Below are 25,955 nucleotides of genomic sequence, written 5' to 3'. Positions count from 1 at the left end.
CACACACACACACACACACACACACACACACACACACACACACACACCCCCTTCCTAAATTGAATGACCTTATGTGAAATTCTGTGTGAGTAAACTATAAAGAAAACTTCTTCTGGTCAAAGTCTGAAGTTTCAAAAAAGAAAACAGATAGGAGGTAGAAATACTTTGTCATCCTGGTACCATGGAATTTTGGCCCTGTCTCTTTGGTCATCCAGCCTTAATAATGTGCAGTCAGATGAGGAAATACATGTAAAGCATTTTGCAAAAATTAAAGTGCTTCGTAAATGTCAACTGTCATTATTATTATTATTATTGTTATCAATCCCTATGATGGAAATCATGAAGGAAGTATTTTGTAGTTGAGAATGTCCTGAAGATAAAGGACCTGGTTTAAGTTCTGTCTCTGACACTACCAAGTTATTTTTTCTTCCTGATCATCAGTTTCCTCATTTGTAAAATAGGAGGTGATACCTGCTCTGTCAGATAACATTTTATTTGTGAGGAAATCATAATAATAGCTAATATTTATAAAGCACTTGAAAATTTGCCAAATACTTTAGATACATTATCTCATTTGAGCCTTACAACAACAACCCTGTGCGTTAATAATTATAGGTAGTATTATGCTTATTTTCAAATGGGGAAACTAAGACTCAGAGAGGACATGTGACTTAGCCAGGGACTCATAGCTTGTAAGTGTTCGAGGTACAATTTGAACCTAGGTCATCCCAACTCCCTAGGCCAGCACTCTATTCTTTATGAAGCATCTTGGTAACAGTGAAAAGTCAAGTCGACAAGTATTTATTAAGGACCTTTTATGTGCCAAGCACTGTGCTAAGCTCTGGGGATACAAAAAAGGCAAAAAACAGTCCTTGCTTTCAAGGAGCTCATTGTCTAATAGGGGAGACAACAGGCAAACAACTACATATAAGAAAAGATATATGCCGGTAATCTGAAGGTAATAATAAAATAATAAACAGGCAGGGCACTAATATTAAAGAGGACCAGGAAAGACTTCTAGCAGGAGTCAAGACTTAAAAGAAGCAAGGGAAGAAAGAGGCAGAGACAAAAGGAGAGAGAGCTCAAAGCATAGAGGACAACCGATGAAAAGGTCCAGGGTTGGGTGATGGATTGCTTTGTGTGTGTGTGTGTGTGCGTGAGGAACAGTAACACCAGTGACCCTGGATGGCAGAGTACATGGCGATGTTAGAAGTACATATTGTATTAGAAAACTGGAAAGGTTGGAAGGAAGCAAGTTATTAAGTCTTTAAAAACCACCCTGAAGATTTCTCTTTGATCCTGGAGGTACCAGAGCCTCTGAAGTTTATTGAATGGGTGGGTGACATGGTCAAACCCGAGTTTTAGGAAGATCAGTTTGACAAGTGACTGGAGAGCCTTGAGGGAGGGAGAGTAACGCAAGCTATTACAATCATCCAGGCGTGAAGCAAAGAAGACCTGCAGCCACGTAGACTCAACTACTAGTTGATTGGATATTGGGGAAGGAGAAAGGTGAAGAGAGAATGAGGAGTTGAGGGTGACACTGAGATTGCGAGTCTGGGTAGAGCATTGACCTCAGTTGTGCTCAAATGAGATTACATATAAAGTGCTTTGTGACCTGAAAAGTACTGTATAAAGGATAGTTATTATTCTTGTTATACCAAACTACCTGCCTTTTAGTAAACTGTAAATACCTTAGTACTTTAAGGATCCATGGTTTTATCAGTATAAGAGTTGTAATCCCTCTCCAGATACAGATCACCATCCCACCATATCTTAGTCGATAGCATTATCAGATGCCATGGCCAGTGGGACCCTGTAACATCAGTGCTGCAAAGCTTTGAGCTGAGCGCCACAAAGGAACAGAGTAAGCAGGACAGAACACTCTGTGTGTGTGTGTGTCTGTGTGTCTGTGTGTCTGTGTCTGTGTACTCACATGCGGGCATGTGCTTTTGACCAAGCACATGTATACATGTGTGCTCTCAAATGCACAGGTAGGGAAGAGGAGGAGAGGAGGAGCTGTGCAGCACTCCACCACCAGGCCTGAGGGAAAGAACACAGCATTCAACTGGGGCCAGCCTGTCCACTCAAAAGTCACCCAGGGCAAAGACCTAGGCTGATGAATTGTGAATCGCCTACTGTGGGAAGAGGCCGAGATACTTTGAGATCAAGCCCCCAAGGAAACAACCATCAGAGGAGACAAAGTCAGAAAGTGAACAGGGGAAAATCAGGGGGAAAAGTTCTTAAAAGACTGAAATGACCAAAGATCTCAGGAAGAAAAAACTCAAAAGACCTTGAGTACAAGCAGATAAATCATCCAGGGAAAACATTAATAACAAAAAAAAAATATGGCCTCCAGATCGAGTAAACAAGTGATCTACCGCTTGATGAGACAGGGGACCCAGTGGAATGTAAAAAGAACATTGAACCACAACATGTTCTTGAAGGGTTCAAGAGAGGAATGAGAATCATGAAAGCAGAGTTAATGTCCTGCACAATAAAAATTATGCGCAGAATAGAAAAACTGGAGTTTGTGACAAGTCTCAATTCCCAATCTAGAAATTAGAAGCAAAAAACAGTATCATTAAAAGAAAATGTGCCACTATTTGCTTACAGCAATCAGGAGAAAAACCTTCAAATATAAAGAAAAGGAAGTTCAAATAACAATACTTATCTGCACCTAGGCAGCTAGGTGGCACAATGGATAGAGCACCAGGCCTGGAGTCAGGAAAACCTGAGTTCAAATCCAGCCCTAGATACTTACTAGCTGTGTGACCCTGGGCAAGTCAAATACCTCAGTTTCCTCATCTATAAAATGAGCTGGAGAAGAAAATGGCAAGCCACTCTAGTACTTTTGCCAAGAAAATCCCAAATGAGGGTCATGAAAAGTCAGATGTGACTGAAACAACTCAACAACGATTCTGCACCCACCAGCAGACCTAATAGGAGGGAATAGAATAACGTGTTCCAAAGAGCAGTGGAACTCAGGATATAGCCCAGAATGACGAACCTGCAAATCTGAGTTTAACTATATGTGAAACAAGGTGGATGTTCAATGAAAGAGGTAATTGAAAAATACTTAGAAAGAAAACCAGAACTGAAGAGATTATTTGCTTCTCAAACACCCCCAAACAATGAAAATGCAGGAGAAGTAATTAAATGCAGCAGTCAGTAGTCACAGAGTGACAGCAGAGAGACTATACAGAAACTTCTCTAAATGTATGCCAGGAGAAGAGTGAAGGCAGAAGTCTGGTGGAGGTAATAATGAAGAGGGAGGCATGGGGCATTATAGACAGAACCTCACAACACCCTGACTACAGGTGAATCATTTTTTTTTTTTTGTGGAACTGTGTTTCAGTATGGGAGAGTACCTGAAAGGGGGAGCAGGGGAGCAAGAGATAGAGATAAATGTGCAATGTTCCAGGTTCAAACTGGGCTAGCAGTGAGGGGAAGGTAACCTCTGTGGTCTCATAAAAGAAGAGCCCACAGGGAAGTGGGTGAGGAAAAGGGGAGGGGTGGGGAGGAAGAAGGCCTTGCCTTGGTATTGGGAGAGGGCTCCTCTGATGAATGCTCCTATGGGAGAAGAAAGATGGTCTGTGAAGGGAGATGGGGACCTTGTGCTGGGTGTGGCCTGGGAGATGTGGTGACTTGAAAAGTCTATTTGTTCTACTTTGTGGGAAAGGGAGTTGGAACCCTGGACCCAGGGAAGAGATTTTGAGGCAAATAGATTAAAAAAAAAAAGGTAATCAGAACAAGTGCTGTGACCAACCCTTTTGTACTCATCATCTCCAAGCTGAAGTAGGCAGACATATTATATTGCTGGCCTATAAACTTCAACCTTTCCTGCCTAAATAGATGTTGCCAGAACTTTTCAGCCATCTAGTATGGCCTTCACATTCCCAGAACCCCTTCCATAGCACTGTTAAGCATGAAAGACTACATAATGGTGGGTAAACTGTAAAACACTATCTACCTATAAGCTGTTGTTTTTTAAGGGGAAGGAGAAGTAAATTTTCAAAATCCGTCAGACCACATTGAAATCAGGGATCCTCATTTATAAAGGTTTTTAGTTAAGTGAAGGGGGATGGGAGAATGCCATTGAACAAAAAGGTCATTTATGAGAAATTTTATGGCTTCATCGGCTCACATTGGTCCTGTATACCAAGAGCAAAGGAGGGGCAGCTAGGTGGTGCAATGGATAGAGCACCGGCCCTGAAGTCAGGAGGACCTGAGTTCAATCCGGCCTGAGACCAAACACTTGACACTTACTAGCTGTGTGACTCTGGGCAAGTCCCTTAACCCTAATTGCCTAAAGAAAAAAAAAAAAAAGAGCAAAGGAGCCTCTTTGAATATATGCAACAGATTTGGCTGCAGAAACCAACTGATATGCCAGCCTTTTATGACAAGGAATAGAAGCTTAAAATTCTGTGTATACAGATACTAAAGAAATGCATTTTGATCATTCAGGCATTATTGCTTATTGCCACAAAGTGAATATCTCAGAGTTAATGACCCACAGTTGTAGTCTTACCAGGCATCTTAATTCCTGGTTTTCTCACAGTTTTCTGTGCAGTGCTTGTTACTATAATATACTTAAGTAATACCCAAAGCATATACTTTGTGTCCTTGCTTTACACCCTCATAATTTTTTTCCCTGAAGTTTTGATTTCTTTAAGCAATCTTTGTGTTTTCATTTGCTGGACACTTAATGTGATTGGATATATTGTTCCTTTGTATTTTCATTGGACTTCTTCAGACTGGTGTCCTCCTTCCTAAGATATAGAAGAAGTCATTTTTATACGGGTTTGGGATCTATCTTGCTCAAGGCATATTATAGCATCTCCTAAGATGACTTGTTGGTTTGATTGGTTGGTGAGGTTTTTTTTGTTTTGTTTTGTTTTTTTTCTACATTGTTTAAAGCTCACCTCAGGTGTGGGGATAGACAGAAGATTATTGTCCTCACTAGGGAAATATTTATGCTGTGAAAAGTCAAATTTTGACTTTGATTTTAAAAAAAATGATTATTCAGTCTCACTTCTTCATTGCAGTTCAGCCAGTACTGGGACCAAATGCAGCAAAAGTATATATCAATTCATAACATTCTAAATAAACAACTCACGTTCATTTGACATGTCAGGAAGTGATGAATATGAAATCACACTGAATTTACTGAGCTTGTTTAACCAAGAGAGGTTATTACTAATGGTCTGTAAGGGAATCTCCATAATACATAGAGACACTAATGTTTCAATAATGATTTTCACAAATAACATCATAGGTCTGCACTGATCACAGATGGTAAGAATTTCTGGCTTACTTGTCTGAGAACAGAAAAGCATTTTCTTTCCCTGGGAATTAGAGCCAAAGCAAGAGCCCAAGTACCATTTTTGGAATTGCTTCACTCAATTTATTTTCCTTATAAGAAAAATCACAGCATGTCCTATTAGGAACCTTATAGACTGAACAAGGTATTAAAAAAAGTTAGTCTTGCAGTTTCCTCATCTTTTTTTAAAAAGACACTAGGGATAATAGCTGGTATTTGTCTTTGTTTAATATTTGTAATGCACTTTATATACATTACTTCATTTGAGCCTTACAATAACACAAGAAGGGAGATGGTATGATCCTTATTTACAGATGAGGAAACAGGTCATATAAAAGGTTATATGACTTTCCCATGGTCACATTTTTTTCCAGAGGCAGCATTTGAACCTAAGTTTTCCTTTATTCAAGCCCAGAATCTATCCAGTCTGTCTATTCCTTACTATCTCACCCAATTGCTTCCCACATACTGCTATCATGAAATGATAAAATTAATTCTGAAAGATATATTTTAGAAGTCTAGAAGAGAAATAATATGATATGGATTTAGTTATCTCTGTGCTAATGATTTTCATATCTGCCTATCCTGCCCTAACCTCTCTGCTGACCTGTAGTCTGACATCTCAAACTGAATGTCCGATAAGTATCTTATACTCATCATGTTCAAAACAGAACTCATTTTCTTTCTCTCTAAATACTGCCCCCACTCCAAACTTCCCTCTTACTATTGAAGGTACCATCATCCCCCTAGTCTTCCAAGCTTGCAAAATAAGTGTCATCCAGTATTCCTTCTATCTCTCTCCCCACCATATTCAATCTGTTGCTAAGGCCTGTCAATTTTCACCTTTATAACATCTCTCAAATAGGTCTCCTTCCCACCTCTGATACTTACGTCATTCTGGTGTAGGCCCTCGTCATCTCATGCTTGGACTGTTGCCATAGCTTGCTGATGGGTTTGCCTGCCTCAAGTCTCTTTTCATTCCAATCCATCCTACATTCAACCACCAAACAAGTGGGACCATGTTCCTCTCTCTCTTTCTCATACATACACACACACACACACACACACACACACACACACACACATGTACACACACATATATAGGCACAAACCAATCAATCAACAAACTCCAGTGGCCCCCAATTACTTCCAGGATCAAATACAAAATCCACTATTTGGTGTTCAAAGCCCTTCATAACCTAGTGCCAGCACCACCTTTTCTTCCAATCTTCTTACACCTTACTTGTTGACATATGTTCCTCAGTCCACTGATACTTACCTCCTTTCTGTTCCTTAAACAAAATACTCTATCTCTCTATTCTGGGTGTTTTCTCTGGTTATCTCCCATGCCTGGGATGTTCTCCTTCCTCATCTTTGCCCCCTGGCTTCCTTCAAATCCCAACTGATATCCCATCTTCTACAAGAAGACTTATCCAATCCCTCTTAATCCTAGGGCCTTCCCTCTTGATTATATCCCATTTATCCTATGTATAGCTTATTTGTGCATATTAATTTGCTTATTCTCTCCCCCTTTAGATTGTGCCCTCCTTGAGGGCAAGGACAGTCTTTTGCCTCCTTTTGTGTCCCCAGAATTTAAAATAGTACCTGGCACACATAGTAGGTGCTTAATAAACATTAATTGACTGACAGTATATAAGAAATTCTGATTATTTCACCAAAAAAGAAAGAATTGGTTAGTCTTCAAATCTCTAAAGGAAAACTAGAAAGAAAGAACATGTATTATGGGCAAATCTATAGATTTGACTAATCATTAGGATTTGTTCAACTATTATATTATAGTCCAAAAACACCAAATTAATTGTGCACCATTCTAAGGATCCAACTGATATGAGAGAATCTGGAATCATCCTAACAGAGGGGCTCTTGAAACCTCGGGCCTCTGAACTTTTTTTATATTTTAATATCTGTATTTCATTATACTTGACTTTCTTTGTAATCCTGTGTATGTTATTTTATATACTTAAAAATATCATTCTGAGGTGAGGTCCGTAGACTTCACCAGATTGCTAGAAAGGTCCATGTCACAAAAAGGGTTAAGAGCCTCCCCGCCCCTGTTCCCCCCATCTAGTCAAACCAAGCTGCAACAGAGTAAAAGATTATGGGGGAAACTGGGTTATCCTTACATGTTATATAGGGTAGCTAACGCAGAAGAGAAGGAAATCCTAACCTTTCCAAAGCAATGCTCAAAGTCAACACATTTAGTAATAAATCAACTTTCAAATACAGTGTTAAAAGTTTTAAAATCCAAGGTTTAATCTGTCACAATTTCAATAAGTGCTTTTGGATTAGAGATGTCTTTATTTTCTGTTAGAATAAACTGAATACTTTCTTTTGACATGGAGTGTTGGGCCACCCTAAGGCTCCAACCCCTAGAAGCAGTTACCCCTCCTTATAATGGACCTGTTGGTTATAGTTTTATAGGCATTATAAAAGCCTCCTAATCCAATAAAATATTTCCCCTACCTGCTCAGTCTTGAAATTTCCTAAACAAGAAACAAAGCATTTTATTCAGTGTTTCAATATGAAGTTTAAAATACATATATACCTGGAAGAAATAACAGCAACTTAAATTCACACCAAAACATAAATTACTTCTACCCTACATGAAAAGTAGATTATGATTAGGGAGAAGGGGGAATGAACATAGGAAGAGGCAAAGTTTTGAATGCTACTATTTCAAAATTTTGCCTACAAACAAAAAAATGTATCTTCTACCTTACCCCGAATTTCCAGTTAATTAAATACATTAGTGCCAAAGCAATTGCTTTGTCCTGCTTATTTTAAGAACGTTTTTATAGCTTTGGAAAGGTATATTTTGATATTACAATCTATAAATTTTCTGGTTCTTAAGTTATTTGCTGTATTTTCCCAATCTTAATGGGTAGATTATATTCAGCAAATATTTATTAAGCATCCACTCCGTACAAAGCATTATGGGAGCTACCATAAATAAATAGAAGCTGGACCTTCAAAGACTTCAAAGTCTAGTAGGGGAGATAAGATTTGTACACATATCAATCTAATAAAAATTCTAACATAAGTGCTTAAGGAGGGGTACAAAGAAAATGCTGTGAGGGAGTCTAAGAAGAAAGAATTTCTCACAAGGGGAGATCAGGAAAGGCTTCAGTAAATGGAGGCAGTGGGACCTCATTATTATGCCAGCAGGCAAAAAATGGCAAGGGATGGAGAACGAAGAAGACAAATTAGAAAGCAGTATAGTGGATACCTGGAGAAAGTATACAGAGGAAGGGAACAGATGATAGTCAAATGTGGCTAGAACGTAGAATATGTGGAAAGCAGTATAAGATGATGGTGGACTTGGAGCAAGATTGCAGAGGCCCTTGAGTGTCAGGATAAGGCATGTATAGTCATATGCTTTCTATGTGTATGTGTATATTACATATAATGAATCTTGCTTAAGTCAATAATGGAAAGTACATTTTGTTGCCTATATTTCAGTGACAGTATAGTACTATGTTATTAGTAGTGACAAGCGAATTCTAGTTTGAGAATTAGGTCACCTACCTGGAGGTAAATTGGCAGCCCTAAGCCACTCAGAGCTCACCCAAATGTTTCAAGACTGTTGTAGTGTCCCTCTTTAGCCATAAAATTCTAGATGGTGCCTCTAGTCTTCCCTTCTCAAGCTTTCTTTTTAAACCTAAAGGGAAAATGACCAAGTTGTTTTCTTACTTGTGTCAGGCAAGGGTTAAGTAAGAATGCCTTGCTTCTTCCAACGGGTTTTATAATTCGTTTCATTCCTTACATCCGTTAATTATTTGGGGATTTTAAAAAACATGTTCTTTATCTGGATGGCTACGTTCATATATTTGATAACACGAGAGTAACCAGATACATCTACATAATTGTAGAATAAGAGTTTTTCTTAGCTGTGTAGAAAGCAATAAACTAATAATGAATAGAAAATGCTGACCGCTTGCAGGAAGAAAATGTGGTGACAGACGACCTGAAAAGTGAACTTGAATTAGTGTCCTTTAGGGAACTACCATAGAAATATAATTTATAAGATAGTCAAGAATGTAAGTAGATTCTCTATGAATTTCTCTTCCAATTGCTAACATATATTCGCCTGATTAAAAAAAAAACAAGCCATGAATAGATTTCAATAGAGAATCAACAGAGGCTAGATGTAGGCATATAATATCAAAGAAGGTGAAATAAAATACTTCTATTTCAATAATAGCGTAATAAATTAACAGCCAAATGAAGCTTACTCTCTACTTCCTTATGTTAGGGAAACATCATACCATTGTGGTTCCCTAACCAGAATATATTCTGGTATATCAATAATAATAACATTATAAATCATCAAAAATGAACTTAAGTACCTTATGTGTGAAATGCATTGTGCTAAGTGCTAGAAGAAATGTAAATGCTGCCCTTAAAAAGTTTACATTCTAGCAGATCACTTATTCATGATGATGAAACTCTTCCAGATAAGATGTCAAGAAGATTAAGGTTTATAATACAGTTTTAAAGATAATACTTCTTAAAACATGTAAGTATAATGCTTCTTAAATGCACAATTAGTATCAAAAATTTGCCCCAAGCTCAGACTTTTTGATAATAATAAAATAATCTCTGCTCCCTTTCCTTAAAAATTTAATAGTTATGTCAATAATAGACATTATCCATTAGTAAGTAATGTATATTAAACCTTTAGCCTTCTCCATAAAAACAACATTATTCTACACAACCTTTATAAAGCAGGTATAGAATGTTTCTTAAGAGTAAAAGGACAGGGGCAGCTAGGTGGTGCGGTAGATAGAGTACCGGCCCTGGATTCAAGAGGACCTGAGTTCACATCTGGCCTCAGACACATAACACTCACTAGCTGTGTGACCCTTAGCAAGTCACTTAACCCCATTGCCTAGCCAAAAAAAAAAAAAAAGTAAAAGGACATAGGTTTTAAGATGGTAATTAAATCCATGAAAGGTGCTTTCATTGGGTTGCTGGCCAAGGTATATATCTCTTGAGCCACTGCTTGCTTCTTAAAACCTTTGGTCTAGCTGCTAGTCCTATCCCAAGGGTTGTAGAAAAAAGATGAAGCTCAAATGAGGATGAGCTGAAAGGTTTACACAAGCTAATTGTGGTGTTGTTGTGGAGAGAATATGTGGTTCATTTAATTTAGATCTACTAAGTTTAGGTTTTAAGTAGTTTGGAAGGAAGGAGCCTTAAATATGTGTGGAAAATAATAGTTGTGTGTCTATATGTGTGTTTTTAACAGTACATTTTATTATGAGGAAATTTAGAGTAGTAGGGTTTTTTTTGGGGGGGGGGGTAGTTTGTGGCTTTCCTATCTAAATGTGACTCTCACAAGGCTTTTGGTAGGACATAAAACACTGGAATACATCCATACTTATTAGACAAATGGTAGGCTGAAATTTGTCTTCCACCCTAGTCCTTTAGCATCAATAATGTCATCTTCATGGAAACCATTTAATAAGCATGTATGTCCTTGCTGTCATAATAGGCATTTTTCCAAATGGTTTCTCTATTACTGCCTGCAAAATTTCCTAAAGATGCTAAAGGTTTGTGACTTATTTCTTTGCCAACAGGAATCTACAAGCAGAATATGATCGACTGAAGCAGCAGCATGAACACAAAGGCCTGTCCCCACTGCCATCCCCTCCTGAGATGATGCCCATCTCTCCCCAGAGTCCCCGGGATGCTGAGCTCATTGCAGAAGCCAAGCTCCTGCGCCAGCACAAAGGCCGCCTGGAAGCCAGGATGCAGATTCTGGAGGATCATAATAAGCAGCTGGAGTCACAGCTGCATAGACTGAGACAGCTACTGGAACAAGTGAGACCGAAATCTAACACTTAAAATTTTTACAGAGGCTTTGTTCCCCTCAACCAAGCAAAGCTAAAAATCTTATCAAATTTTTGATCAAATCAAATTTGTCAAATATCGAACCAAGAAATATTTTCTGAGCACCTCTGTGACTAGCACTGTGGGCTATCCCAGAAGTAGAAGATATAGACCATTTCCACAAGGAACTTAGAATCATAGTTGAAGCACAAGGTGTATATTGCATGACATAATTTATGAACCGTGTGGTATGTAATAAAGTCTGCTAAAGAAAATGGGTACAAAAGGGAGTTGGGCAAGTAGAGCTCATTATTATTTGTATTTGTCAAGAAAGATTTTGAGGAGGGAGTACAAGACTTGAGTCAGTCTATGAGGGTTGAGAAGGGTGAGAGATAAATCATGAAGGTAGGAATGAGCATGATATGGGAGCCTAGAGATCACCCTGAATGGAGTAGAAATTTATGTTGGGTAGTAGTGGTTATTAATATTTTTTACCTCAACACACTGTGTATTCAGTGAGTTCCCTTACAAGAGTCTAACTCTTCTATAGTTTTTCTCCATCTGACACAAAACTCACTGAGATCAAAGGTTTTGTGAATGTGAAGATAAAAGTATTAGCATGAAAACTTTTCATGCATTTCTTACACCATTTCAGTATTGTATTCTAGTTTGAAATGTGCCACACATAAAGGCTTTTATATCTGAAGTGACAGCTTAACCTCTGATTTTGGTAGTATTTATTCCTGAGTGTGTGTTCTCTTGTCTTTTCTGTCTTTTAGTCCCTTTTAAAAAAAAAAGGAATGTTAAAAAACTATTCTCAGAGAACACTCATTGTGCATCTAGCTGCACATAATCCCTGATCTTTAGGTACTTTAAACCCAAAATAGCCTTGCAGATAAAGCCTGCATATCTTATCAGTTGACAAAATGGGCAATACCATTATTGACATATTTTCCTTTTTACTGTGAACACTTCCTTGGTCCTTCTTGGGTCTTTAAGGCTTCTGGTATATCTTAGTTTACATGATGTGTTCCTTTTTAGCTTTATACTTAATCATTTTTGTGTATTCTATGTACAGTTTTCCTGCATTTTACTAATAGAAAAATCCCTGTAAAAGAAGAAAGGCCGTGGAGTCTTAAAAACCTGGGGTAAATTAAATCTTGAGATTAATTTTTATAGTTACTTTTTAAAAAATATAGTTCCTTTTCAAGATCTCATTTGCTGTCCCTGGCAAAGTAGGAAATCTTGTGTGTCTATGTGTGTCCATTGCTGAGAAATAAAGTTTCTTTCCCTCCTCATGCTTCAGCCCCAGGCAGAGGCCAAGGTGAATGGTACCACAATATCCTCTCCTTCCACCTCTTTACAGAGGTCAGACAGCAGTCAGCCAATGCTACTCCGAGTGGTTGGCAGTCAAACTTCAGAAACCATGGGTAAGTACTAGCATTTGTCTTGGTGGGGGGGGGGGTGTATGTTACACTATCTGTTGGAATTCGACTTCATTAGAGATAGTAACATTTTGAGTTTTCTAATTTTAATGACCTAACAAGGGATTTTTTCCACAAAGCAGTTTGACTTGGAGAGAACATAAAATCTTACAGGAAAAAAAGTCCTTGTCTAGTATAGCCTCCCATTTGAAATAATGAAGAATCTGAAGCTCAGAATGATTAGGTGACTTGCCACAGGTCACATAGTTCATTAGTAATGTAGACTAGTACAAGAACTTGGCTCCCTTAGCTTGTATGCATGCCTGTCCTTTTTTTCCTCTTTATCACACTACCCACTTATTTAGGAAATGAAATCTCATTGGTTTAGAAGAGATCGAGGCTATTTCGGACCCTTTCTTTGTATCTAATATGTGTATGACCTCAGGCAAGCTTTCATATCAGGCCCCAGTTTTTTTCATAAATGGCAACGTAAACCTAACGTGGACTTTTTTTTTTTACTGACCCTGTAGTTGTATTAACTAGGGCAGTACCAGTGAGGAAACTTATCCATGCAGATGAGTACTTGCCATGAAACATAGTCTTATGGGAACTTTAGACATTAAATGATTTGCCAGTCCTTACCACCTACCTTGATCTGGTATATACTGTGTAAATTTCGTAGGGCTTTGAGCAACTCTCAGCCTGTCAGGTTAGAGACATAAAGATACATCCTTGAAAAGGAATTTCCCACACTAATGAAGTTATAGGTTGGGACCCAAAAAGAATATTAACCATAGCTACAGTACATGCCACAAAATGTCAAACACTTATGAAAAGTTTATGCCTTCAAGACACTGATGGGATAAAATCTATCTTATTCTGCAAATAAAATTTTTTATATTTGAAATAAAGATTTTATTACATAGCATATTTTATAAGTGGTATTCAGGGTACTTGGTGCTCAGAAACATGAATTATTTAAACCTGATGGCAGTAGAGGAAAGAGTATACTGGTTGGAACCTACAGATTAGAAGTCTAAGGTGAAAGTGTTTTCTGAAATTTCACCTTGGACAACTAACAGGTGAGTGGCAGAGTGCAAAATGAAACTAAAATTTATATAGAATCTCATAGGTTACCAAGTAATTTCATCATCATCATCATAACTGAAATTTGTAGCGCTCTTTAAGGTCTGCAAATCACTGAAAAAAATTACATTTTTCCAGACAATAAATTAATTCTGTATGAAAACTTACTTTGAGGCTCACAACAACCTTGAGGCAAGTAACACAGGCATTATTATCATTGATTTCATGGGTGAGGAGGGAGCTAAAACTCAAAAAAGGTTTAAGTGACCTGCCCAAAGTAACACTGCTTGTAAGACCTTGTACGATCTTAGATGCAAGATTCAACTATGTTATTGTGCCACGTATGGAACAATATACAAGCTGAACTTTACAACCCCATAAAGATAGGAAAAGTATTATTTTGCATAACCAAAAGAAAAATGAGAGGCAAAGTGAAATGCCAACATGAATGATAGAGTTGGGATAAAAGAGCTGGGCTTCTGACTCCAGCTCTAATGGTCGAGATAGCAGTAGCACTTGTTTTATGTAGCCTGGGTTGGTTTCCCCTTAAGAGAACCAGGAGTCTGTTCTTGAGGTCATTATTACATTAGTTTGGCTTCTTTGCTTTTGTTGTTCAATTGTGACCCCATTTGTGGTTTTCTTGGCGAAGATACTAGAGTGGTTTGTCATTTCCTTCTCCAACTCATTTTACAGATGAGGAAAACTGAGGCAAACAGGGTTCAATGACTCGCCTAGGGTCACATAGCTAGTAAGTATCTGAGTTTAGATTTGAACTTGGGTCTTCTTGACAGGTGCTCTATCCACTGAACCATATAGCTGCTAGCTTCTTTGCTACCAGAAGCCTAAAAGACCCAACCTAAAAAAAGTTGGTGTTGAAGACATCTCTGTAGAAATGCCTTTCTGATCTGGCATTGTTGATTCTTGTAGTGAATGCAAAGGTGAAAGAGGGTAGCTGTTTTATCTAACTTACTATCTTTTTTAACCTTAGCAATTATATGCTTTGTGTTCTTACTTATAGGTAAAGAATTTTTTTAACCCATTTTATGGTCCATGGTGTTTCATTGTATTCAGACTTCAAGTCTGAATCACCAGCATAGCATGAGTTAGGCCTGTCATCAGATAATGATCTATTACAGCTGTTCTATGCTAGAGATGTCACCTCAACCTAACATTCAGATGACATGTATTTGTACGTTTACTTGAAAGAAAAACTGAATGTTATTTTTCCAGGTGTATAAACCAGCTATCCCAGATAACTTTGCACCTTATACAAGGAAGGACACAAATAAGTAAACAAATGAAATTAATGTGTTACTTGCTCTAGGGAATGATTTTTGCAATGCTGGGATTTGCTGTTTTGTACCCTTAATGTAGGCCAGCTAAGTGTAACAAAATGTTATCTATAGTACTATGTAATCTAATGAAATATCTACTATTCTTCAAATAAGGTCCGGACTTCAGCAGTGCATGTACATATGAGTATAGACCACATGCTTAAAAAGTTTTAAAACCATTTGAAGATCATGTTCAGTAGTACATCATGACAGTTCAGTTATCAGTTTCAGGTCCTTTCTCTGCCACTTGAGGAATGGCCACCTGGTATTTAGCAGCATGAGTAGGCACTGTAATAGATTGAAGAATTTATATGGTGTATCTGTGTGTGAAATGCTTCCCCAAAAATTCTGTTGGAAAAAAATGTAATTGAAGCTAAAGAATGTTTTCTGGAGAAGTTGATGATAAGGTAATAGCATACCAAGGAGAAAATTGGTTATGAACATAAAATATGATTTAAATCAGTGGTCCAAAGGAATAGAGATTGTGGGCTTAATCACTCCATGACAGATTTAATTATTTGCTCATACACAGCTTTTTTTTCCTCAGAAAATAATTTGCTTAGGCTCAGGTAAAAACACAATAGTGGCAATAGCACTTAACTTTTTTTTTCTTGTAGAGCTATAGAACTCAACAAAACTACTTTTTTATCTACATTATATGTAGTCAGTGATTACTTTGGAAGAAGGTGAATAAGGCAGGCATGGTACTTTCCCTTCAGCATGGCCTGAAGCCATTTCATCTTTGAGGAGACTTACCTAAAAAAATTTTCCCTATTGGCAATCTGTCCCATTTTCTTTTTCTCTCACTTCAAACATTATTTATCACACTTTCTCTCAAATTACTAGCTAACATTCAAACTTGCATTTCATAATTAGAAATATTCATCTTTTAACTGTTTCATTGTGAAATCCATTAAAACAAGTTGATAAGGGAAAGATTTTTTAGTAGAATCATCTGAAGATTTTAATAGGATTTCCATTTAATAGAGAAGGTGCCCTGGCATGGCTGGAGAGCTGGCTATGAAACCAAGTAGACCTGAGGTCAAGACCTACCTCTAAATAACCCTCATTGTGTGATTCTAGGCAGCTCTCTAGGAAAAATATGGTCTGCATTGGAAAAGGAAGCTTCCTCATTCTACAGAAAGCACAGGTTTAGGTCTAGTGCCTATTCCTATTCAATTTAATAGGACTTCAAATACTGTAGTAGCAACATTTTGTTTAAACCTGATATTACATCAATGAAGTAGGAAGGAAGACTTAGGACAAAGGTTACACTAGGTGAGAAGGGAATTGTTGGGGTGATGAGTCAATTAGTCAATAAGATCTTATTTTATACCTCTTCTATGGCTGCTGTATAAGGTTGCATATCACTTCCTCCATTCTTTTTACCTAATCCCCAAAATTTCTGGTCACATGATCAATAGATTTGGAGTTAGAAGAGACCTTAATGGCCATCTCGTTGATGACCTTATCTAGACATCTAGGTGACCTTAGAGGTTGAGGAACCACCTCATTTTGTGATCCTACATCTTGCAGTCCCCTGGATATTGTCAGCTGGCCTATTTATGGAACCTTAGGACCCTTGGACTTTGCCATCCACTTTGCAGCTGAATTGTCTTTTCTGCCTTATCTCCACCAATTAGAGTTTGAGCCCCTTGAGAATGGAGCCTGGCTCAATTTTCTGTTCATATCCCCAGCACTTAGCAAGCACTTAACAAACACCTTTTCATATTCAGTTCAAAACTGATTCATGATAAGGTGGGTTAGAGGGAGCAGGAAGTGGGCAAGGAGTGTATGTATATAGTTAACCTGTGAATTCCCAGGAATGTTTAAGATACTAAAAAACAAACTGAAGCTGATGATTGGAAACCTTTAATTTTTAAAGCATTTTCACTCTATTGAATATGCATATATTGTCCAGAATGACATTTTTATAATTTTTCAGAAGTGCATTGAAATTTTAACCTTATAAAAGTGGACTTTTAGAGAATTGAAAATTGAACTTTTTGAAATGAATAGAACTTGTAACTCCCTGGTCCCAAACTCGCCGCTATAAAATGTACCTTATGAATGTGGTCAGTCCAGGCCATACCTGTGAAGTCTAGTGTGGTGGTTCAGGAGCAAGACTGGAACAGAATGAAATATTCATAAACTATCTACCGTTTCAGAAAAAGAAGTTTACTTAGCTGTAGCATAGAAAGAATGCTTAATAAGGAGGCTGCTAATTCATTTGCATGTAGCTTCCCAGGCTCCACATTTAGCCATAGGCCTATGCTAGGAGGAAAAGATGTGTCACTCCTAAAGATGTCACTGACTCTGTGTGGTGTCTTTTGTGCTTAGGTCAACAGGAAGTTAAGTCAGTGATTCTCTAGACCAGTTAAGTCTTAAGGATGGTTTCAGTCACGTTTAAGGAAAAATAAGCCTAACCTGTGTTGATATTCTCCTTATGACAATGATTGTAATGAAATTTTGCATTTGGAGACTTATCTAGATTTAGAGCTGTAACTTAAAGTTCACTGAGTCCATCCCTTTGATTTTACAGATGAAGGAACTGAGGACCAGAGAGGTCAAATGATATGACACAGATAAGTGGCAGAACCGGGATTACATCCAAGTTCCCTGACCACAAATGCAGTGATTTTTCTGATGTGCTAAAATACATAAATGGACATTATAGTACAAGAAGGCTACAATTTTAATTTGTACTTTTTATGTCCTGATAAGATATTTGAAAGATATCCAATGATACAAATATATCAAATCAGACTGTATTTTCTATATTTTTTAATCTAGGGAAAAATAATAATAGCTGACATTTATATAATAGTGCTTTGAAGTTAGAAAAGCACTTTCCATCCATTATCTCATTTGAAGTTTACAGCCCCCATGTAAGATATTACTCTATCAATTTTACAAGTGGAACTGACACTGAGAGACATTATTGCCTGTGGTCACACAGCTGATGTATCAGACACAGTATTTGAACCGAAGTCTGACTGACTACAAATGTTGCTCTGCTACTTCATGTGGCTTGACAGAATGGAAAGGGGAAGATGGGAGATTTAAACACTTGCTAGGTTGTAGCACTTTGCCTTATAATCGGCCATTGTAGCCATTATTGAAGGGATGGTTCCACAGCAGCAAATGTCCCATGGCTATGATATCCTATCTGTTGAGAAAGGAAGTTCTGAAACATCAACTTTACCCTTGAAAATTCCCCATTTTCCTGCCATCCTTATTTACTAGCTGTCTGACTTCTGACTTAGAACCAGTGCATAAAGGGAAGCAGGATTACATCATCTCTACAAAATCAGTGGAACACAATTTCCAGTATGTAGATTCCAAGACATATCACTTCAGGTACCATAGGAAGAAAATGGAACATAAAATTATTAATATTATGTTTAGTCAGGGTGAAGAGAGGGCTGTTTTAACTATTTTATCATCATCTTGAAATTTGTAACATGGTAAATTTGTGAAATTACTTTCCAGTTACCTCTCAGCTCTTAGTGTTGTGAAAATAAATATCAATTTCCTACTAATTATAAATACATAAAATCACATACCAAATAGGAGGAAAATTCTGATAAATTGATTAGTTCTCTCATTTATTCATTCATGCACAAGTACTTAAGGTTAAAACCCTCTCCTAGGCATTTATGGGAGAATTCCATGGCAAACCAGGACCTACAGAGTTGTTAGAATTAAGTTGAAAGAGAAAAATGAAATGGGGGGGAATGAAATTGTTACATTAAATACTCTTAATGCACAACTTTAAAAGATATTTGAACCTTGTAGGATCCCCAGTGCATCTTAACTTTTATTTCGTAATTCTTAATGTGTTATTTCATTGACAAATGGGGGCTGCTTTGATTTCTAGTTTTGGTTCTTTTGTATGTGGTATTTTTAGCAAAACTAGGGATAGAATATTGGACATTTTCACATATGAGGTTGGCAAAGATGCTGAACTTAGCAGCCAATAACAAAAGTAGCTCTGTGTTACATTTACATCATTGGGACTTTTTTTCCTCTGCTTTAAAAGTAAGGACTTTCTATGTAATTGTTGAATTTTAGCATTTGAGAATGCTCACTGGTCTGTAAAGGTAAGATTATTTGGCCTCAGTGAGCTTATGTTTCATAATCCATTCATGGTGATTATTCAGGGGATCATATCACTTTATTGAACAGCATCTGAATCTTGCATACAAGCAAGCATTCCTGGAGCTTTAACTTGATGTAATTAAACTGTCAGAAACATTAATATTGATGCTGATGAGTGTCTCCATTGGTTCTGATTTACTCTGCAAGGCACATTATCACTAATAGGAACTTACCTCCGTTAAAGAAAGCCACATGTTGCCCATTACAACAAAAATTTGCATCAGTAATGGAACAGAGAAAACTGATAACCAACAGAGCTTTCAGATGCTCCAATCACTTTAGCAGTATTTTATCTGTTTTATTCCTTGCCAGATCAGTTTAATTTAGTTTAAATCTAGCACCTGTTGTACATCCACTTCCCCTCTCAAATAACCATTAATGTTTGCCCTTTAAAAAAAATACTCAGTCAACTTCTAAATAAGAAATGTTGGTATGAAAGCACAAATTGTAACCTTGACTTTTCCATGTGGGGTGGACATTCTTTAATCTCTTGGTGCTTTTTGACATTACCAGTTAATTTGAGGGCAAATCACAAGAGTGAAAAGTTACATGCCCTGGTGCAATTGATATATTAGATAGTTTTGCTTTTCCTGAACTTATTAAAAGAAAGGCGCCATGGTGGAAAGCTCTTGGTTGGGAAGTGATTGTATTAATAAAAAAAAAATACAGTTTTCCCAAGGAAAAAAATTTGATATTTTATAGATTTTCAGCTAAAATGTGTTCACTAGGTACTCACAAAAGGCGCTGATATCCATAGTGTTTTAAGATTTATAAAACATTTTCTTTACAGTAGTCCCTGAGAAATAGGTAGTTTGAGAATTATTATTCCCATTTCCAGATGAGGAAATAGCTTCAGACAAGTTAAGTGACTTGCCCAGGGTTACACACCTAGTAAGAGTCAGTCCTAGAATTGGAAACAACATCTTTTGATGGAATTTTTTATCTACTATGTGCTTATGAAATTCTTCATTCTAGTAATAATTCCTTATGCTGAATTTAAATATTTTCATGGGTTCTTCTTACCCTATGCATTAAAGAAAGGTCAAGACCCAGCAATAAATATGAGCATGATAATGATAATGATAAATATCTGAGAGGCCCAAACACACATATATAATGCACATCTTGCCTTGTGTGACTTACATGGGAGGCTCAGAATGTCTAAAAGAGTATCTGTTGCCTTTGGATGGCAGAAATAAGACATTCATTTAAATGAAAGTTTAATTACATCACTTGGAGTTTTCAGAAAGTTTCCTGTCCAAAAATGGTACTGTCTGAAAATAATGAGTTTTAAGGGACCTTAAAATTTTTTAAATTTTATTTTATTATTTATTTAATTTTAATTACCCTTAAAATTTAAGGGTAGGTCAGTTTTCATTAAATTTGCATCTTGAATTTCATCATCTTTTAAAAAACTCCTTCCCCATATTCCAATCCAATATACTTCATAGTACTGAGTACCCTTTTTTTATCCTGAAGCCATCACCTAATACACACACCAAAGGGTGATCTTCCAGATCCGTAAGATCTATACAATTCAATGCCTTTTTGCATTTAAATGTTTAGTTTTTCACTTCACTTAAACAGATAGGTCCTCCCAGACTGAGCTTCCTTCAGTACCTCTTTGAAGCCTTTACGACAATGATAGCATTACCAACCAATCAAAAATAAGGGAAAGACAGCCCTCCAGTATGTTTACCACCTGGAGACCATAGGGCCTGCTGAGTTGACGCTGCAGCAGTACAAAGTTTCAGCATACCTTTGACTCCTAGTCCGGGCTTTGAAAGGATTTAGGCTTTGCTTCTTTTTGTTGTTAAATATCAAAAGAGAGAATGAAAGATATCCTACCATATCTGTTCCCCTCTTTCCACAGTGAAATAACAATAAAATGTCACAGATTCATGTTTCTAGAAAGGCATAAAAAATTCCAGCTGTTATTAGGGAATGGCTAGGAGAGGTATTTTTAAACCTCCATAATTTTGAAAGCAGTTTTACATCTCATTTCTGCCATTTACTCCCTGTGCAATCAGGTAAGTCACTTAGCCTTTCTGGGTATCAGTATCTTTGCCCCCAAATTGGAAGAATTGAACTACATACCTCTAATCTCCCTTTTGGCTCTAAATCTATAATCCTACAATTACTAACATTTCTTTTTGTCATAAGGTAGATATATTTAAATCTGATTTTAGTGTAGTAGAACTGAGCAAACATGTTTTAATTCTCATTCACTTGACATGTTGAACATTTTCACTAATTTTTCAGAAATACTAGTAAAGTCTAAAGTGGATGGCTAGATGTGCCTAAAAGCTTTTCAGTGATTGTATAGCTTTTCTCTCAGGATAATGCTATTTAGAAATTACTCCTTAAAAATTTATTCTTGACTTTGAGGAATTACTATGACTTTATTAATTAGTGAGCCTAGGGAATCTTTTTCCATTATTAGTGAGCAAGTGAAATTTTATATATAGTATCTTTTTAAAATGCAACCTTGTCTAACTGCCAGCAGAATCATGATTATATGTTTGAGGCATTTCCCTATTATAGCCTAATTACTCTTGGCTATTTTTTTTTTAAGGTGAGGATGACCTGCTCAGTCCTCCTCCTCAGGACACAAGCACAGGGTTAGAAGAAGTCATGGAACAGCTTAATAACTCCTTTCCAAGTACAAGAGGTAAGCTCCAGTACTTGGCACCAAATCAGTTATTTGGATGAATGCAGATAGATATTTTTGTGTTACATTGGTGTGGGGTTTTTCATATTGCTATAACCACATAACCACCAAAATGCTGCTCTCTACACTATTCTAGCATAGGTAGAAGTGATTTTATTTTTAAATCTGAATTTGTAGTTCTTCATGTATTATCTTCCTATATTTAGTAGATATTTAATAGCATCTATCAGCATTCATAATAACTGACATAATATGACTAGAAAGATAGGAACTCTATACCATCCTAGCTCTTTGTCAGATCTAAATTTAACTAAATCTTCTCTTGCTAGTTTGTACTTCATCTTTTTCACCCCGTTTTGTTAAAAAAAAAAGTATTCATAGCAAAGAGACGCATGTTATTTTAAAACTTAGACTTTGCTTTTCCTTCTAGCATTTAATGAAACTGCTCATTTGTAGCTTAGATCTATTTTGCCAGGGTACGTGTTTGGTTTGTACCTGGTACAAAGACAAGCACAGTTTGTAGAACATGACAACAATAGCTTCAGACAGACTTATAGACTCAGGGGAGGGTTTTTATTATTACAGTATGTTTGGCTTAATGTCAAACAAAGCCAGTGGCCCTTATCTCCCCATGACAGTTTAAAAAAAAAAAAGGATCTAAATCACCACCTTTCATGCAAAGGAGAAAAGTCTAGTTACACAGAAGCAGAAAAAAAAATAGAGGATAAAATATTGATCCATGATTTTTGCTAGCTTGAATAGAGGGCAGGGGGAGTGAGGCAATTTGTGCTTCCCCCACTCTACAAGGGCAATGAGGGGACTGTTTTTAGCATTACATTTTTCTTATCTTTTTGTTCGGCGTCAGTGAACAATGACCATTTCCTGGCTCTTTGATGTATGAGTGAGCATTGAGCAGCACTCTGAATACCATCATGTACTGACAGAGTGTTGCTAAGGAACCGTCACTGTAAGCTAATTTTAAGTGTCTCTACCAGCTAGCTATTCACTCCTGAGGGCCACTGAATGCATTCAGTTTAATTGGTAAAACCCTGTCCTTTGTTTTGGGTTTTTTGTTTGTTTATTTGTCTGTTTTTTGAGGTGGAGGAGCATCATTTCCTTTTTATCTTGACTACCTTAAGCATCCCTTCTCCTTAGAGACCACATCTGTATTTAGCTACAGTACTGGGTTCCAGATGAGTTTGCTGATAGCCAATAAAAACCACTTTTCATGAAGCATCCTTATCTAAGAGTTTTCTTCTTTGTCGAGTCCAAGAAACCCTGTTTTTAAGCCTATACGAACTAAAGAATTAAGGTGTATATTGACTGCAAATGCTTTTTCATGGATTAAAACAATGGGCCACACTTTACATGTCTGTTCCTCTGTAAAGAAAAGACTGGTATTCAGTGAGAGCATATTGTGCCCATAGACTTGTCACACTGCTTTGTCATGTCTTAAAATCTGTCACATGGCATCGTAAACTTCAGTTATTTTTTGCCAGACGTTTAAGATTCGTCATAAGTAGTCCTTTTAAAAACATTTCATTGATATTTTTGTGGGTTTTTTATGCCACTTTCACTTCCCAATGATTCTGTTCCCTCCTAACAAAGAAAAACAAATTAGATGCATTTTACTGTGAGTTTATTAGATGGCACAGTAGATAGAGCACCAGACCTGAAGTCAGGAAGACCTAAATTCCAATTCGGCCTCACATACTTACTGGCTGTGTGACACTGGGCAGATCCAAGCTCTATCTGCCTCAGGTTCCTCATCTGCAATATGGGAGTAATAATCGCACCTATCTCCCAGGATTATGTGTCAGGATCAAAATTTGAACTCAGGTCTTCTGACTCCCAATCTTATACTCTTTATGCTATACCATAAGTTCACTGTACCTACTTTTATCTAATGAATGTGTACTTTGGTGTTAATGAGCCAGTTTCTTTCATGGCTAAGTTTTAATTCTAATTCTGGAAGAATTACAGCAAATTTAGTCTCCATAACCCTATATCCAGTCATTTATACTTGAATCATCAGTCACATTTCAGCTTAAGGAATTTACTTTTTCCTAAACTGTGAAATGTCTTTCCCTTGTGCCTACCTTTAGAATCCATTGAACAAGGAATAACAATTTAAGGATGAACTTCTCAGGTGAGATTAGAACCCAGAGTACTCAAAATTGCTTCTTGGAAGTTAAGTTCGTACATATTCCTGAACAACAGATAAGCCCTGGTCTTTGTGGTTGTTAGTAGAATCAAGGAAATCAAATTTTGGGAACTGTTTTCGTTCAGGCTATTCAGATACCATTGAAAGCTCATTTTCTGCTTATGAAATCACATCTTTACCAAAGTACCTCTTTGAGTTTTCAAACATGGGACCAACAAGGCCCTGTCTGGTACCAGTTATAAGTTGGTTCCTTTTTTAACTCAGCCATATGCAGGTGGTCTGAAAGAAGTAATGCAGCTTCCAAAAGTACCTTCCATAAAATCATAGAGTTGCTTAGATGGTAAAAAAGATCTACCTGCAATGGTGAGACAAGATGGCCCTGGTGGTGCGCCATGATTTCCTACTGAACTAAAATTTATACACCTTTATTTCAGCCCTTATTTTTTTTTTTTAGCTGTGGCTAGTAGGGTATAGCTAAACCCTCCACAGGGTTTTTGAAGAACTTTTTGAAGCACTCTCATATTTCAAAAGGATGTAGAAGAGTTCAGGAACTTAACTGGGCCTGTTGGTTTAACAACTACATAAAATAACAGTAGTTTCTGAGAGTTTGCATGTTGTAGGAGATCTCAATTTTCCTGCCCTAAATGAAAGTCTGTGTTGTAATTAAATTTCCGAAGTAGCAATTTTTGTTAAATTCCTGATTGTGTCCTAGAAGAATTCTTTTTTTCTAACTTTGAATCTAAGAGGATATTCTATCCTCATTCCTGTTGCTATGTTAATACATAAGAAATTCACATTTGATGCAGTTGCTTCAGACAACAGCTTCAGTAATTCAAAACAGATGTCAGGGCCAGAGGTCTCATGTTTAGTGGCAGTGTACCACCGGCATGGTTAATTAACCCTACTTGATAATGGTCCAGATAGGAGAAAAAAAAGTTTTTGTTTTAGGCTTGTGAACAAATTGTCAAGTCTCTAGGGACTCAATTTGTGACCTGTGCTCTTCCTCCTGAAAACAACAACAAAACTCACATATTTTTATCCTGTTCAACTTGTTGGCAACATTTGGTGAGAGAACAAATGTTAGCATGGGCTGTATAGGTAAGGTAGCTACAATTGTCTTTAACACAAAACCATAATCTTTTAACCCCTTGTCATATTAATACATGAAGATTCTCATGTAACAGAAGAAGCCAAAGGGACCCTCAGAAATCACCTTTGCCCAAGGACTTAACATTTAATTTATTGGCAGATCTTGGTTCTTTAGGTCTCTAGCCTTCTTTCCTTCTGTCCACACTGACTCTCTTCCATGAATAGTGTTTTGGGGAAGTCTGTTTTAAAATAAGGATCCAAAGTTAGTTTCTGGGTGTCACTTGAATAATAACTCACATATCTACTGCATGATAAGGTTTACAAAGCACTCTCCTCACAACAACTCTCTGTTGGTTATCAGTAAATTGTCTCTCATCCCAAAAGATTTGTATGTACTTATATTATCACTAATGTTCAGTGATGGACAAACACTCAATTAACCTTTCTAAAAATCATTGTAAACCAAAACACCCTTGAGGTTTGAATATACCTTTAATTTTAAAACTGTATGCATCTTTCCTGATTGATCTAATAATTAAAAATGTTCACAACTCAGCGGGGCCTTTTTATGTTTTAATTTACCTTAAGCACAACCCATTAGATAATTCCTCTAGCTAATAATATTGAATGTTAGCGATTCAAATATGCACGTAGCTCTGTAAGTATCCATAATATTATCTAACAGTACCTTCCACATCCTGGCCAATAACTGACATTATTAACATCTTCATAATGTAGATTACAGTGAATTTTATGGAAGAACAAATTCCTTAATAGAACTCCCATCTGTTTAGCAGTGTATTTAACAAGTGTGTGTGTGTGTGTGTGTGTGTGTGTGTGTGTGTGTGTGTGTGTG

General features: G+C 37.0%; 1 protein-coding gene across 4 annotated transcripts in view; it reads left to right on the top strand.

Annotated features, from left to right (window-relative positions):
* Positions 1-25,955, top strand: part of DMD (dystrophin) — a 2,133,690-nt gene that overhangs the window by 2,094,935 nt on the left and 12,800 nt on the right. For all 4 annotated transcript variants that reach the window (XM_027841976.1, XM_027841994.1, XM_027841966.1 and 1 more), the window contains 3 exons: positions 10,918-11,161; positions 12,477-12,600; positions 21,751-21,846. In XM_027841976.1, the coding sequence (XP_027697777.1) occupies positions 10,918-11,161; positions 12,477-12,600; positions 21,751-21,846 (464 nt within the window). The remainder of the gene's footprint in view (positions 1-10,917; positions 11,162-12,476; positions 12,601-21,750; positions 21,847-25,955) is intronic.

This window comes from Vombatus ursinus, unplaced genomic scaffold (assembly GCF_900497805.2).
Source record: "Vombatus ursinus unplaced genomic scaffold, bare-nosed wombat genome assembly UNPS02004827.1, whole genome shotgun sequence".
NCBI classification, from domain to species: domain Eukaryota; kingdom Metazoa; phylum Chordata; class Mammalia; order Diprotodontia; family Vombatidae; genus Vombatus; species Vombatus ursinus.
Note: the sequence above shows the minus strand (reverse complement) of the source record. Positions and strands in the feature narration are given on the sequence as shown.